We start from the raw sequence: 15,382 nt of genomic DNA, 5'->3' as shown, positions 1-15,382 counted from the left end.
CATATAAGAAGCCAATGAAAAAAAAAAAAAAAAAAAAAGTTCCTTTATATAGTTACCTTACCTGGGTCATTCTATGCATCAGCGTTCAACTAATAGCCAGGTAGGTGGGCAGAAAGAGCCTTCAATATGAGAAAATGCCAAAATTGCTGATACCTATTAGAGGGGTTAATTATACAGCCATCTTCCATAGCATTTTTACCAGGATCCATACAGTGTTCCCCAGGACATGCAGCTCTGGTTGGTATCCCCAAAAAAAAGGTGAAGAGAGAAAAACATGCTCCCAAATTGAGCACCTCCTAATTTAGCGCTTACCCACAGCGTCTCGAGGAACCAGAGCAGAGATATGCAGAGGCGCTGCACAGGGAGATCTCAGCGGCAACTGCCAGGCTAGCTACACACAGCCCCGACCTCCCACGCAGCACCGGTGGGGGAGGGGGGATTCTCCAGCAAGCTTTCAGTCCGGCACCGAGCAGAGCCGCTTCGAGTACTTATCGCTCCCTGCTTGAAGATGCGGCTCCGCCACCACACTTCAGCTCAGTCTCACGGATGATTTCTGTCTCCCTCGCAACTTCGGTGGGGGAGAGGAAGGTATGTGGGGGGTCCGCCGCGCTGCTGTGGGTACTCAGGGCAGGAGTCAGGAAAAAAACATCAGGTCCTTTGTTAGTGCAGCAGTGTTGATATATGTAAATAGCCTTATCCTCCCACGCAGCACCGGTGGGGGAGGAAAGGGTATGGAGAGAATCTGCTGTTATCCTGCAGGTAATTAGGGCCAGGTTCAAGGCAGTTTATCAGTATAGCAGAGAGAGTGTATAAAGATAGCCTCAACCTCCCACGCAGCACCGGTGGGGGAGGGAGGCACTCTGTTCCTCTTTGAAGTTATATCACAAGTTCTAATATATATAAAAAGAGGAAGCCCAAGGTATAGGCTTTTTGCAAGCTGACTAATAATGTCAGCACAGTGGGATGTCTGTCCACTGTCTGGTTCCAGGAGCGTTGATACAGGCTATCCAAGAAGCTACCCAGGTCCCTGGGTTTGGCACGAGAAACTCCACCAGCAGCTGCAGGACTGGAAGGTAATCACACACAGGTGTGTGCAGTTAGCTCCTCCTCCGGAAACCACTCCTCTCAGAGCATGAAATTTTCCAGAGCCTAGAGCATGCAATTTTAAGCAACTTTCTAATTTACTCCTATTATACATTTTTCTTCGTTCTCTTGCTATCTTTAATTTAAAAGCAGGAATGTAAATCTTAGCAACCAGCCCATTTTAGGTTCAGCACCATGGATAGAGCTTGCTTATTGAAGGCTTACATTTACCCACCAATAAGCAAACATAACCCAGGTTCTCAACCAAAAATGGGCTGGCTCCTATGCATCACATTCCTGCTTTTTAAATGAAGATAGCAAGAGAATGAAGAAAAATTGATAATAGGAGTAAATTAGAAAGTTGCTTAAAATTGCATGCTCAATCCGAACCATTAAAAAAAAAAAAAAAAAAAAAAAGGGTTTAGTGTCCCTTTAAGGTACTGTGCACATACAAAAGTACCTCATACATTGAGCAGTACTTTAGTTAGAAGACCACTTTTATATCCACAAGGATTTGGATTACAAATTGCTGTCTTTCACCCTAAAGGGGAGGAACTGCTGTTTCTCTTCTGGTGTTTACCAAAACCCACCAGGCACCTGATTTTATATGTGATTTTACTGCTAATGTGATTAAGTTTTTTATTTGATTAGTATTTTTCTATATGATTAGTATCTTATGGTTGGCCAACCAATATTTATATATCAGAGATTTTTTAAAGATAAAACCATTTCATGTTGTAGCTCTTTTTCACCATTCTATGTATATGATTGTACCATTCAATTTTTTAACTTCCATTTGCTTTTTTTTAGCTCTTTTACTTATGTTTTTATTTCCAAAATTATCTTCATTTATAAGTACAGTACATTATAAGTCTATTTCTATAGTGTATTTCCTATTACATTATTGGGTACCCATAGCGAGATATTGCCTGTTTTAGGTGCATCCTCTATATTGCTGTTTGTTTTGTTTGACTTGTGTAGTAGTGCCCACCGAGGGAGGTACTATATTTCAGAGGATTGCTTATTGCCACCAACTGTAGACCCTGGATACAGCCGATTTTCTAGCAAGTGCCATTACACCCCTTCAAATCATCAATGAATTTGCAGGATAGTCCAGAAATTAAAGGTAAACCCAGCTTTCATACTTTCTTGTATTTACATCCCAGATTGTACTGTATATAGGTAAACCAGAAGCTTGACCAAGAATTCCCAAACTCCACCCACAAACTTCCCATAACTAGATAAACCATTCAACTGGAACAACCAGGCTGCCCTGGGCCTACATTGCTCAGACTCTGCCCCCTTTCTCTTGACATGGGCACAGTGAGATAAAGGCACAACTTTTTAGGAGTATATGTGCATATTTTGGGTGATCTCTTTGGCCCATGATATCATTACGTAAGAAATCACAAAAACAGATTAGACTTACCACACATCCATCGAACAGGTGAGATGCCGCGTACACAGGGAGCACATAGCTGACCAGGCTGATGATCTCTCTGTAACAGAAGCAGAAAATATGTGTTGTAAAATATTGCAGGTGATCAGTGATTTCCAGGAGCGGGGCTGACACCTAAAAGTCATTTATTTAAATGGACATAAAACCCATTTTTTTTCTTTCATCATTCAGATAGAACATACAATTTTCCAATATACATCTATTATCAGATTTGCTCCATTCTCTTGGCATCTTTTGTTGAATGAGCAGCAGAGCACCACTGGGAGCTAGCTGAACATATTGGGTGAGCTAATGACAAAAGTAGTGCATTGTTGCTCCAGAGCCTACCTAGGTATGTTTTTCTTCAAAAGATACTAAGAGAACAAATCAAATTAGATAACAGAAGTAAATTGGAAAGTTGTTTAAAATATTATCTACATTATGAAAGTTTGATTTTGACTTTACTGTCATTTTAAAGAGACTGCAAAAAATATATATATATTTTTTTTTTCTGTGAATAATTGGCCCAGAATAATGAACATGATTAATTTTGCCCTATTAATGTATTTAAAGTTTGAACATTTTAAAGTAGATTAGAGTGTCAGCTTTTACATGTCTTAACGACTCTGAAATACTTTCAACCATTACTTACTTGTTTTAATGTTTCTTTTGATCAAGATATAAGCACACACAAAAAAAGCACCAAAATGCAAAAGGAGCCAATCTAAGTACAATAAATTTGTAAATTGTTTTGGTTCTCCCAGCAAAACGGAAAACTGGCCAGTGGGTGTGGCCTTACAAAACAGGAAGTACAGTACCTACAAAATGCGTAACTCACACATGCCAAGCCTAGTTAAGCGCTAAACAATATTGCTGGACCGAGCTACCATTAGTGTGCAACTTTGATGTCACAAGTCCATTGTAAAGTGAGTTAACCATAGAAGGGTTAGCAACGCTGACTTCACTTGAGCACAATCATTACTTTCAGTGGATATCACGACCGCGCTAACATGCGCTGGTATTAAAAGTTGTTTGAGTTCAAGCCGAAATCGCACTATAATATTTAGCTGGGCTTGAAACCTGAAGATAACTGTAAGGGCTAACAAAAAGTTGCACAAAACACATCAAAAATACATTAAAATTAAGTACTACACACATAAATACACTTTTTAAAATAAAAATAGATAAAAAATTATTAATATAAATGTTTTAAAAGGGTTGAAAAGAGATAAGGTAAATGGCAATGTGTGTGACTGGGAAGGGCTCCAATGTATTGTGTGCATGTCTATATATGTGTATATATGTGTTTATGTGCTTATATGTGTAAATCTATATGTGCACACATACATACATATATACACATGTATATGCACATAAATACACATGTATACACTTATATATAGACATAGATAGATATATTTATACCTCAAACATGCAATTTATAATTTTTATTAATTTTTACTGCGTTTCAATGTTTTTTAATAGAAATACTTTCAATTCCAATGTTCTTCACATAGAAACTCACTTTGGGTTTAGCGCAGTTGGTCTAACATGGTGCTGGGTTAGCGCACAAGAGATAACTGATTGGTTTTTTGTTTTGTTATTTTTTTCTAAATACAGGGATTGTCCACAGCTGCATTCATTACTTTTTGGAATACAGAACCTGGCCACCAGGAGAAGGCAAAGAAACCCCAGTCAAAGGCTTAAATACCTCCCCCACTTTCTTCATCTCTCAGTCATTCATTGCCTTTTATCACAGGAGGTTGGCAGAGAAGTGTCGGAAGATACGGAGTAGTTCCTTATGGAGGGTAGTACTCTTCGAAATGGGACTGGAGTTTTAAGTAGTTTTGTCAGTCTCTCAGTGAGAGCATTGATGAAAGTCAGAGTCCGGAGATGCAGGGAGAAAACCACCCTGACTCATATTAACAGCTCCATAAGCAATCAGCGTTTACGAGTTTTGCTGCCTGCTTTTCTGCACTCAAGTCCATGTCAGAAGCGTTGCTATCATCTGTCAAACTTGAATGACCATGTTGCTGTTCCACGGCATAGATTCCGGTAAGATTGTTTTATTTTTTTACATGCTTGTAACGTAATGAGAAGGCAAGGTCTCAGTGGAACTCCTTTATCTTTATGGAATCAAGGGTTAATATCTCTGGAGGGGGATTATTGAACAGTGGGGGCTTATTGAACAGTGGGGGCTTTCAATCATGTTTGTTATGTGATTTTGACTGCTTATGTGTATGGTTGTTTGGGGCTCATAGGCTTTTACGGAACGTATAGGTTATTTCGAGCTGCACCGTTTTTTAGACTGCTGCACTTTCTCCTGTAATGAATCCTGCACACTGCACCATGTTTTTTCTTTCCCATTTCCGTATTCCTGACCGTGTGACTGCGGAGAGGATCCTTTTTCTCTATCTGTCTGGGTCATAGGAGGTGGTTAGTGCCCCAGCCATTAGGGGTGTAAGGTGACAGTTGTTTTCTTTTATTAACCATAATCTGCTTAGTTGAGTTATGGAGGATGCTGATATGTTAGAGGGGGTTTCCTCTGATTCAGATTTTGATACCTGTGTTTATTGTGAGCAGGCCCGGTAACCCAGTCCTCTCAATTATGTTCCGTATGCCGCAATAGAGTGTTATCATCTTCCCATGTGGGAATGTTAGAGACCAATGAGCCATTGCCCTCTGAGGATTTGGCATCTTGTGAGGTACGTTCCCTTACATCTTCTGTTCCCACACAGATGGTTGCCCCGCATACCGTTACCCCTTCTCCTGAAGGAGGTCTGTTTCCACCAGAGGTTACTGCACGTTTTCACATGGCCATTTCTCTGGCCTTAGCGCATTTGTATCTTCGTGCCACGTGCAAGCAAAGACTTAATCCGTGTACTCCTACCCAAGGTCCGGCATGCAAGAGGACTGTGGTATCCGACCAGTCTTCTGGGTAAGCAGTGTCCTCTGAGGCTTCAGAGGGGCTACCTAAATGGTCGGAGACCACGGATACCCTGACTGAGGTGAATTTTGCTTTTAGATTTAGAATGGCTCGCCTGCGTGTATGTCTGAGAGAAGTTCTAACGACGCTGGAGGATCCTAATTCTGATCCGTCAGCTGAATCTCAGTCTGCTGATTCAGATAGCGAGCCTGTGGTGATCCTATTTCTTATCGTCTCTATTGTTTTTCTATGTTTTTGTATCTGATTCCCAGTTCGGAAGTCTTGAGGAATTGTGGCACATGACGGTTTTACTTTCCCTTATGTTATCTTTTGTGTGCGCTTGCCTGATTTCTTTTCTAATCCGGTTAGGATAAGTTTTTATTTTCCTTTATTTTTGAGCGTGAGATATATTGATTCTCTTCTTAGGAAGAATTTTCGTTCAGGGATTCTGGTATTAGCGATTTCATGACGCTATTGATGGAATATTCCGGTGGAAGTTCTATATTAAAAAAAATAAATATATATATATATATATGTATATATATACTGTATATATAAATAACAAAAACAAGAACGTTGTCTATGGTCGGGGTGATGTTCCCTCGATATGTCCGAGACTATGTTTAAGCCTTTGCTTATATGTTTATTGTTTATTATTTTCAGTTTTCTGGACTGGCTAGAAATGTAGAATTTTCTGTTTGACCCTTGAACAGATATGTTGTATCCTTCATATCGGCTGGTCCTGGTTGGGTAGACTTAGCTCTTTTGTGGTTTGTACAGATATGTTGTATCCTGACTAACAGGCTGGTCTTGTTTGGGTACTGGTTACCTCAAGAAGTTGTTTTTCGGTTCAGAGGAAGCCCTTCTATCTAGGATGTCAGGCTGGTTCTGGTTAAATCATCTTGGTTGGGCGTCTGATATTGGATCGTATGCAGTCCAAGTGGCCTACGAGTTAATCTATTGACTTGGAGTTTGAATTCTTCTGTGGCAGTTTTCTTTAGGAGCTAAGTTTTGCCTTTCATGATGAAGGGAGGACGGTTGACTTTTTTGGAGTCTTTTTTCCCGGTTCCTTTTCACAGGGGTGTATTTTCCCCCTCTATTGGTGCTCCATAGGGGTTCTCTCGGTTTATTGGTCTTATGTGCTCTCCATGTAGAGCTTATTTCTTCTTCAGAAGGATAGTTCTTGAATCTGTTTGATTTTCAGACAGGAAGTCTCCTAGATATTTTGAGTTACAATACTCTATAGGCTTGCCCTGTTTTACTTCAATTCTTCATTGGTACTGTGGGTGGGGATGTTTATCAGTCTGAATTTTTGACTTGGCATGTTGCTATCTATCTACATATTTTCATAGATTTCTGGTTTGTCCGCTCTGGTTGCCAGTGTACGGTATATCTTTTCCTTTTAATGGAAACTTACCTTTGGTCTACTGGGGCAGTTTGTCTTATCACTTCCATGGAAGTGGGAGGGTGTCTTCTGGGATTCCTTCTGTTTTCTCTTAGGAATCTTCTGTCAATCTTTCTACTTTGAGGACCTGGTCTTCTGAGTTTTACCAGTTGGGTTCTTTCTGAATTAGATCCTTTTTCTGACTCGGAGAGTTCAGCAGGAGGTTGATGGACTCCCTTTGGTGTGTCCTTTTTAATAGATCTGTACCTTAGGTAGAATCTGATCTAGGTTCTCTGGGCATTCGTGCTTATCCTAGTCTTGCCCTTAGGGAATCGTGTTCAGGGATTCTTCAGTAGATCTCTGGATCTTTTCGGTGCTGGGGAAGTTTATTCTTCCTTGTTCCCTTCGACTATGTCACCTCTTCTGGGTTGACTCAGTCTGTCAGGGGCAGGCATCAGGGTACCTTATTGCTCCTTTGTTTGTGCTGCGACTTGCTTTCGTGGTTAATCTTCTCCATTATGGGCGCTCCTTATTATAGAGTTTGACAGGGCCTTCGCTTTTGGTGTTTTGCGGTATAGTGATAGGTGGTTTTCGGAAAGGTGTCTGTCCTTTCATCAGCTGTAGCTGATCCCTCATTTATTTTTGGGTTGTCAGCCTCCCCCCCCCTGTTTTGGTAGGGTGGTGTTGGTTCTCTCTGGTTTTATATCTCTTCTTGAGGTTCTCTTTGGTCCTTCCAGGGTGTCCTGGTTAAAGGGTTCTTAGCCAGTTCTTGATAAGATGGCTAGTTCTTAGCCTGAGGGTTAGCCTGGCTGTCTAACAGACATGCGGTTACAGGTGGTCTTATCCGTCGCTTCTGCCCGGATATGTGGGCTACTCAGCAGATCTAGATATCTGTTTCTGTTCTATTCTGAGGTCATGGACCCTTGGTGTTCATTTCCTTTTGCTATTACGTAGCCTGAGGTCAGGCAGTTGCGTTCAAAATGTTGTCCTTCAGGACATTAGACTTCTTGTCTTGGATTGCATCGGTTCTTTGTATCAATGCAGAAGATGGTTCTTAAATTTGTCTATTCATTGACCTGTTTGTTTTCTGGAATATCTCTCCATTTCCTAGTTTCTCTTGCAGTCGGGTAATCCGCCTTCTTTTTGGTCTTCTTTCTAAGGAGGCTTTTTCTTCAGGTTCTGCAAGGGGCTTCTCTCCCTTTTGTTTCTGGGATCGTACCTCGAGGTCCTTTCATACCTCTTTAGCATAGTCACTTTGTTTCTGTGTTCTTTCTGTGGAAGCGTACAGTGTTGGGAGTCTTGGTTGTCCTCCTCATCATGTTCGTGGAGGAGTGTTTCTTCGTCTGACCTCATAGTCAGTGGTACTCTCGTTTCCTCAGAGGTTTGGGACCAGTGACGTTGTGTGGTCTCTGACGTGGGCTCTTACGGTCCTATTTGTTGGGCAGTTACTTGGTCCTGCTAACTTTTTTGGGTCCTTTGCTTCTGTTGAAGCAGTTTTCAGGAGATGGGATTTTTTTCAGGCTGTGGTGCCCTCAGATTGGGCCGCCTTATTGTTACCCCCCCCCCCCCCGGTTAGCATTCAGTGTCCTCTACAGCTTGTTTTCCCAAAAGTAATGAATGCAGCTGTGGACTCTCCCTGTATTTAGAAGGAAAACAAAAATTATGACTTAACAGATAAATTCCTTTGATACAGGGAGAGTCCACAGCTCCCGCCCATGCTCTCCGGAGGGCAAGAGCAGGAAAGAAGATATATGACTCCAGTTGGGGAACAGTTAATAAACGTTTGGATTTTGTGAATCTTTCCTGTAGTAGTTTCAAAAGTCTAACGGCTAGATTTAGAGTTCTGCGGCCAAAGGGGTGCGTTAGCTACGCATGCTTTTTTTCCCCGCACCTTTTAAATACCGCTGGTTTTTAGAGTTCACAGAATGGCTGCGTTAGGCTCCAAAAAAGGGAGCGTAGAGCATATTTACCGCCACTGCAACTCTAAATACCAGCGTTGCTTACGGACGCGGCCAGCTTCAAAAACGTGCTCGTGCACGATTCCCCCATAGAAAACAATGGGGCCATTTGAGTTGAAAAAAAACCTAACACCTGCAAAAAAGCAGCGTTCAGCTCCTAACGCAGCCCCATTGTTTTCTATGGGGAAACACTTCCTACGTCTGCACCTAACACTCTAACATGTACCCCGAGTCTAAACACCCCTAACCTTACACTTCTTAACCCCTAATCTGCCGCCCCCGCTATCGCTGACACCTGCATATTTTTTTTTAACCACTAATCTGCCGCTCCGTATACCGCTGCCAGCTACGTTATCCCTATGTACCCCTAATCTGCTGCCCCTAACATCGCCAACCACTGTTATATTTATTAACCCCTAATCTGCCCCCCACAACGTCGCCTCCACCTACCTACAATAATTAACCCCTAATCTGCCGACCGGATCTCACCGCTACTATAATAAATGTATTAACATCTAAAGCTAAGTCTAACTCTAACCCTAACACCCCCCTAACTTAAATATAATTTAAATCTAACAAAATAAATTAACTCTTATTAAATAAATTATTCCTATTTAAAGCTAAATACTTACCTGTAAAATAAACCCTAATATAGCTACAATATAAATTATAATTATATTGTAGCTATTTTAGGATTAATATTTACTTTACAGGCAACTTTGTAATTATATTAACCAGGTACAATAGCTATTAAATAGTTAATAACTATTTAATAGTTGCCTAGTTAAAATAATTACAAAATTACCTGTAAAATAAATCCTAACCTAAGTTACAATTAAACCTAACACTACACTATCAATAAATAAATTAACTAAAATACCTACAATTATCTACAATTAAACCTAACACTACATTATCAATAAATTAAATAAATACAATGAAATAAACTAACTAAAGTACAAAAAATAAAAAAGAACTAAGTTACAAAAAATAAAAAAATATTTACAAACATTAGAAAAATATTACAACAATTTTAAACTAATTACACCTACTCTAAGCCCCCTAATAAAATAACAAAGCCCCCCAAAATAAAAAAAATGCCCTACCCTATTCTAAAATTAAAATAGAAAAGCTCTTTTACCTTACCAGCCCTGAAAAGGGCCCTTTGCGGGGCATGCCCCAAAGAATTCAGCTCTTTTGCCTGTAAAAAAAAAACATACAATACCCCCCCCAACATTTACAACCCACCACCCACATACCCCTAATCTAACCCAAACCCCCCTTAAATAAACCTAACACTAAGCCCCTGAAGATCTCCCTACCTTGTCTTCACCTCACCGGGTTCAGCGATCGGTCCAGAAGAGGATCCGAAGTCTTGATCCAAGCGGCGGCTGAAGAACTACATCATCGGGCTGAAGTCGGAAGTCCATCATCGGGATGAAGTCTTCTATCAAGCGGCATCTTGAATCTTCTTTCTTCCAGAGCGGAGCCATCTTCTTCCCAGCCGACGCGGATCCATCCTCTTCAACCGCCGTCTACTCGCCGAATGACGGTTCCTTTAAATGACGTCATCCAAGATGACGTCCCTCGAATTCCGATTGGCTGATAGGATTCTATCAGCCAATCAGAATTAAGGTAGGAATATTCTGATTGGCTGATGGAATCAGCCAATCAGATTCAAGTTCAATCCGATTGGCTGATCCAATCAGCCAATCAGATTGAGCTTGCATCCAATTGGCTGTTCAGATCAGCCAATAGAATGCAAGCTCAATCTGATTGGCTGATTGGATCAGCCAATCGGATTGAACTTGAATCTAATTGGCTGATTCCATCAGCCAATCAGAATATTCCTACCTTAATTCCTTGGATCAAGACTTCGGACCCTCTTCTGGACCGATCGCTGAACTCGGTGAGGTGAAGACAAGGTAGGGAGATCTTCAGGGGCTTAGTGTTAGGTTTATTTAAGGGAGGTTTGGGTTAGATTAGGGGTATGTGGGTGGTGGGTTGTAATGTTGGGGGGGGTATTGTATGTTTTTTTTTTACAGGCAAAAGAGCTGAATTATGAGTTAGTTTATTTCATTGTATTTATTTGTAGGTATTGTATTTAATTAATTTATTGATAGTGTAGTGTTAGGTTTAATTGTAGATAATTGTAGGTATTTTAGTTAATTTATTTATTGATAGTGTAGTGTTAGGTTTAATTGTAATTTAGGTTAGGATTTATTTTACAGGTAATTTTGTAATTATTTTAACTAGGTAACTATTAAATAGTTATTAACTATTTAATAGCTATTGTGCCTGGTTAATATAATTACAAAGTTGCCTGTAAAATAAATATTAATCCTAAAATAGCTACAATATAATTATAATTTATATTGTAGCTATATTAGGGTTTATTTTACAGGTAAGTATTTAGCTTTAAATAGGAATAATTTATTTAATAATAGTTAATTTATTTCGTTAGATTTAAATTATATTTAAGTTACGGGGGTGTTAGGGTTAGAGTTAGACTTAGCTTTAGGGGTTAATACATTTATTATAGTAGCGGTGAGATCCGGTCGGCAGATTAGGGGTTAATTATTGTAGGTAGGTGGAGGCGACGTTGTGGGGGGCAGATTAGGGGTTAATAAATATAATATAGGGGTCGGCGGTGTTAGGGGCAGCAGATTAGTGGTACATAGGTATAATGTAGCTGGCGGCGGTTTACGGAGCGGCAGATTAGGGGTTAATAAGAAATATGCAGGTGTCAGCGATAGCGGGGGCAGCAGATTAGGGGTTAATAAATATAACATAGTGGTCAGCGATGTTAGGGGCAGCAGATTAGGGGTACATAGGGATAACGTAGCTGGCGGCGGTGTACGGAGTGGCAGATTAGGGGTTAAAAAATTTGAATAGAGTGGCGGCGATGTGGGGGGACCTCGGTTTAGGGGTGTATAGGTAGTTTATGGGTGTTAGTGTACTTTAGAGCACAGTAGTTAAGAGCTTTATAAACCGACGTTAGCCCAGAAAGCTCTTAACTACTGACTTTTTTTTGCGGCTGGAGTTTTGTCGTTAGATTTCTAACGCTCACTTCAGCCACGACTCTAAATACCGGCGTTAGAATGATGCCATTGAAAAGATAGGATACGCAAATGGCGTAGGGGGATCTGCGGTATGGAAAAGTCGCGGCTGCAAAGTGAGCGTTAGACCCTTTCCTGACTGACTCCAAATACCAGAGGGCGGTAAAAACCAGCGTTAGGAGCCTCTAACGCTGGTTTTGACGGCTACCGCCCAACTCTAAATCTAGCCGTTAGTTTTCTTGACAAATATGCAAGCTACACATTGACTGCACGGAGAGCATCCAACTATACTTTGCGCATTTTCCAATTGGTGGTTGTTGCTTTAGTGAATTCACTCCGGACTAAAAGGTCCCTAAAGGGACACTGAACCCAAATTTGTTCTTTCATGATTCAGATAGAGCATGCAATTTTAAGCAACTTTCTAGTTTACTCCTATTATCAATTTTACTTCGTTCTCTTGTTATCTTTATTTGAAAAAGAAGGAATCTAAGCTAAGAAGCCAGCAAATTTTTGGTTCAGATCCAAGGACAGCACTTGTTTATTGGTGCTGTCCAATCAGCAAGGACAACCCAGGTTGTTCACCAAAAATAGGCCGGCATCTAAACTTACATTCTTACTTTTCAAATAAACATTCCAAGAGAATGAAGAAAATGTGATAATAGGAGTAAATTAGAAAGTTGCTTAAAATTGCATGCTCTATCTGAATCACAAAAGAAAAATTTGGGGTTCAGTGTCCCTCTAACCCTTTTAGTACTAAGCACTTTCCAACCTGGGTGCTAAGCTGTTTAAAGGTGTTTTTTTTCCAGCAATCCCCAAGACTTACACTGTTGGAAAGGTTAGGCGATTACCTTTTCAGAGGTGGGTCTTGGTGGTCTGTAGCTGCTTAGATGCCTGAGATAACCTGTCCATGTGCTCTGAGCAGGCGGACAGACATCGCCGGAAATCAACCCGATCGAGTACGATCGGGCCTGATCGCCGGGGTAAGAGAGGGTGGGAGCCCCCAGATCTCCCTTAAGGTGGGAGAGTGCTAGCGACGGCTCTGAGCCGTCATTAGCACCTGAGTGGGAAACTTATTGATGGCTCAGAGCCGTCAATAGCACTGAAAGGGTTAAGGTTGTTTGCTTTGCGTGCAGTCATCTAAGGGTAATTTCCTACATGTTCAGAGATAGAATCATCATTTGAGAGCACGTACAAATTTTGTGAGAATTACAGGGAGTGCAGAATTATTAGGCAAGTTGTATTTTTGAGGATTAATTTTATTATTGAACAACAACCATGTTCTCAATGAACCCAAAAAACTCATTAATATCAAAGCTGCATAGTTTTGGAAGTAGTTTTTAGTTTGTTTTTAGTTATAGCTATTTTAAGGGGATATCTGTGTGTGCAGGTGACTATTACTGTGCATAATTATTAGGCAACTTAACAAAAAACAAATATATACCCATTTCAATTATTTATTTTTACCAGTGAAACCAATATAACATCTCAACATTCACAAATATACATTTCTGACATTCAAAAACAAAACAAAAACAAATCAGTGACCAATATAGCCACCTTTCTTTGCAAGGACACTCAAAAGCCTGCCATCCATGGATTCTGTCAGTGTTTTGATCTGTTCACCATCAACATTGTGTGCAGCAGCAACCACAGCCTCCCAGACACTGTTCAGAGAGGTGTACTGTTTTCCCTCCTTGTAAATCTCACATTTGATGATGGACCACAGGTTCTCAATGGGGTTCAGATCAGGTGAACAAGGAGGCCATGTCATTAGATTTTCTTCTTTTATACCCTTTCTTGCCAGCCATGCTGTGGAGTATTTGGACGCGTGTGATGGAGCATTGTCCTGCATGAAAATCATGTTTTTCTTGAAGGATGCAGACTTCTTCCTGTACCACTGCTTGAAGAAGGTGTCTTCCAGAAACTGGCAGTAGGACTGGGAGTTGAGCTTGACTCCATCCTCAACCCGAAAAGGCCCCACAAGCTCATCTTTGATGATACCAGCCCAAACCAGTACTCCACCTCCACCTTGCTGGCGTCTGAGTCGGACTGGAGCTCTCTGCCCTTTACCAATCCAGCCACGGGCCCATCCATCTGGCCCATCAAGACTCACTCTCATTTCATCAGTCCATAAAACCTTAGAAAAATCAGTCTTGAGATATTTCTTGGCCCAGTCTTGACATTTCAGCTTGTGTGTCTTGTTCAGTGGTGGTCGTCTTTCAGCCTTTCTTACCTTGGCCATGTCTCTGAGTATTGCACACCTTGTGCTTTTGGGCACTCCAGTGATGTTGCAGCTCTGAAATATGGCCAAACTGGTGGCAAGTGGCATCTTGGCAGCTGCACGCTTGACTTTTCTCAGTTCATGGGCAGTTATTTTGCGCCTTGGTTTTTCCACACGCTTCTTGCGACCCTGTTGACTATTTTGAATGAAACGCTTGATTGTTCGATGATCACGCTTCAGAAGCTTTGCAATTTTAATAGTGCTGCATCCCTCTGCAAGATATCTCACTATTTTTGACTTTTCTGAGCCTGTCAAGTCCTTCTTTTGACCCATTTTGCCAAAGGAAAGGAAGTTGCCTAATAATTATGCACACCTGATATAGGGTGTTGATGTCATTAGACCACACCCCTTCTCATTACAGAGATGCACATCACCTAATATGCTTAATTGGTAGTAGGCTTTCAAGCCTATACAGCTTGGAGTAAGACAACATGCATAAAGAGGATGATGTGGTCAAAATACTCATTTGCCTAATAATTCTGCACTCCCTGTATACTTAGCTATAAATCTTATTTTGGTATCATCTTAACTCTGTTCTTTTTGGCCATACAGTAGAACCTGCCTATCTTGAGTTCTAGCTTTATAAAGTGCGCTCTTGATAGATCATTTTGAGTAGCATCTATCAAGAAATCTTACTGCCATTTCTTTAGCCTGTCTTTCAAAAGTGTACTGATTTGAAAAGATTCTTCGTAATCGAGGGAATTGGCCGTGATGACTACTCCCCAATAGTACACTATTTGACAAAGTCTTTTTTCTGTACACTTCAGTAGAAATCACATCATTATTTTTGCTGATTACAAGATCAAGAAAGCTAATGCTGTCTGGGTCACTGCTGCAAGTCAAAAAGATGTTAAAAGTGTTCTTATTTAGTATAGATACAAACTCTTGTAATTGTTCTTTTGTGCCTTCCCACAATATGAGGATATCGTCCACGTACCAAATCCATAGGGACATGTGTGCATCCACCCATGCCACCAGATCTCAAGATAGGCAGGCTCTACTGTATGGCCAAAGAGAACAGAGTAAAGATGATACCAAAATAAGGTTTATAACTAAGTATAATTCTCACTGCGAAAAATTAAAAACCATTCTAAACAAAAATTGGTACTTGCTCTCAAATGATGATACAATAGCCTCTATTTAACAAGCTCCGTAAGGAGCTTGATGGCCGCTGTTTCTGGCGAGTCTTCAGACTCGCCAGAAACAGCAGTTATGAAACAGCGGTCACATAACCTGTCCGTGTGCTCTGAGCA

General features: G+C 40.7%; 1 protein-coding gene across 2 annotated transcripts in view; it reads right to left on the bottom strand.

Moving 5' to 3' along the window:
• The window catches only part of LOC128642851 (multidrug and toxin extrusion protein 1), a 466,573-nt gene that overhangs the window by 71,965 nt on the left and 379,226 nt on the right, over positions 1 to 15,382 (bottom strand). For both annotated transcript variants that reach the window (XM_053695697.1, XM_053695698.1), the window contains one exon: positions 2,513 to 2,582. In XM_053695697.1, coding sequence (XP_053551672.1) covers positions 2,513 to 2,582 — 70 coding nt within the window. The remainder of the gene's footprint in view (positions 1 to 2,512; positions 2,583 to 15,382) is intronic.

Source organism: Bombina bombina, chromosome 12, assembly GCF_027579735.1.
Source record: "Bombina bombina isolate aBomBom1 chromosome 12, aBomBom1.pri, whole genome shotgun sequence".
Lineage (NCBI taxonomy): Eukaryota > Metazoa > Chordata > Amphibia > Anura > Bombinatoridae > Bombina > Bombina bombina.
The sequence above is the reverse complement of the archived record's forward strand: the minus strand, read 5'-3'. Positions and strand labels throughout refer to the sequence as shown.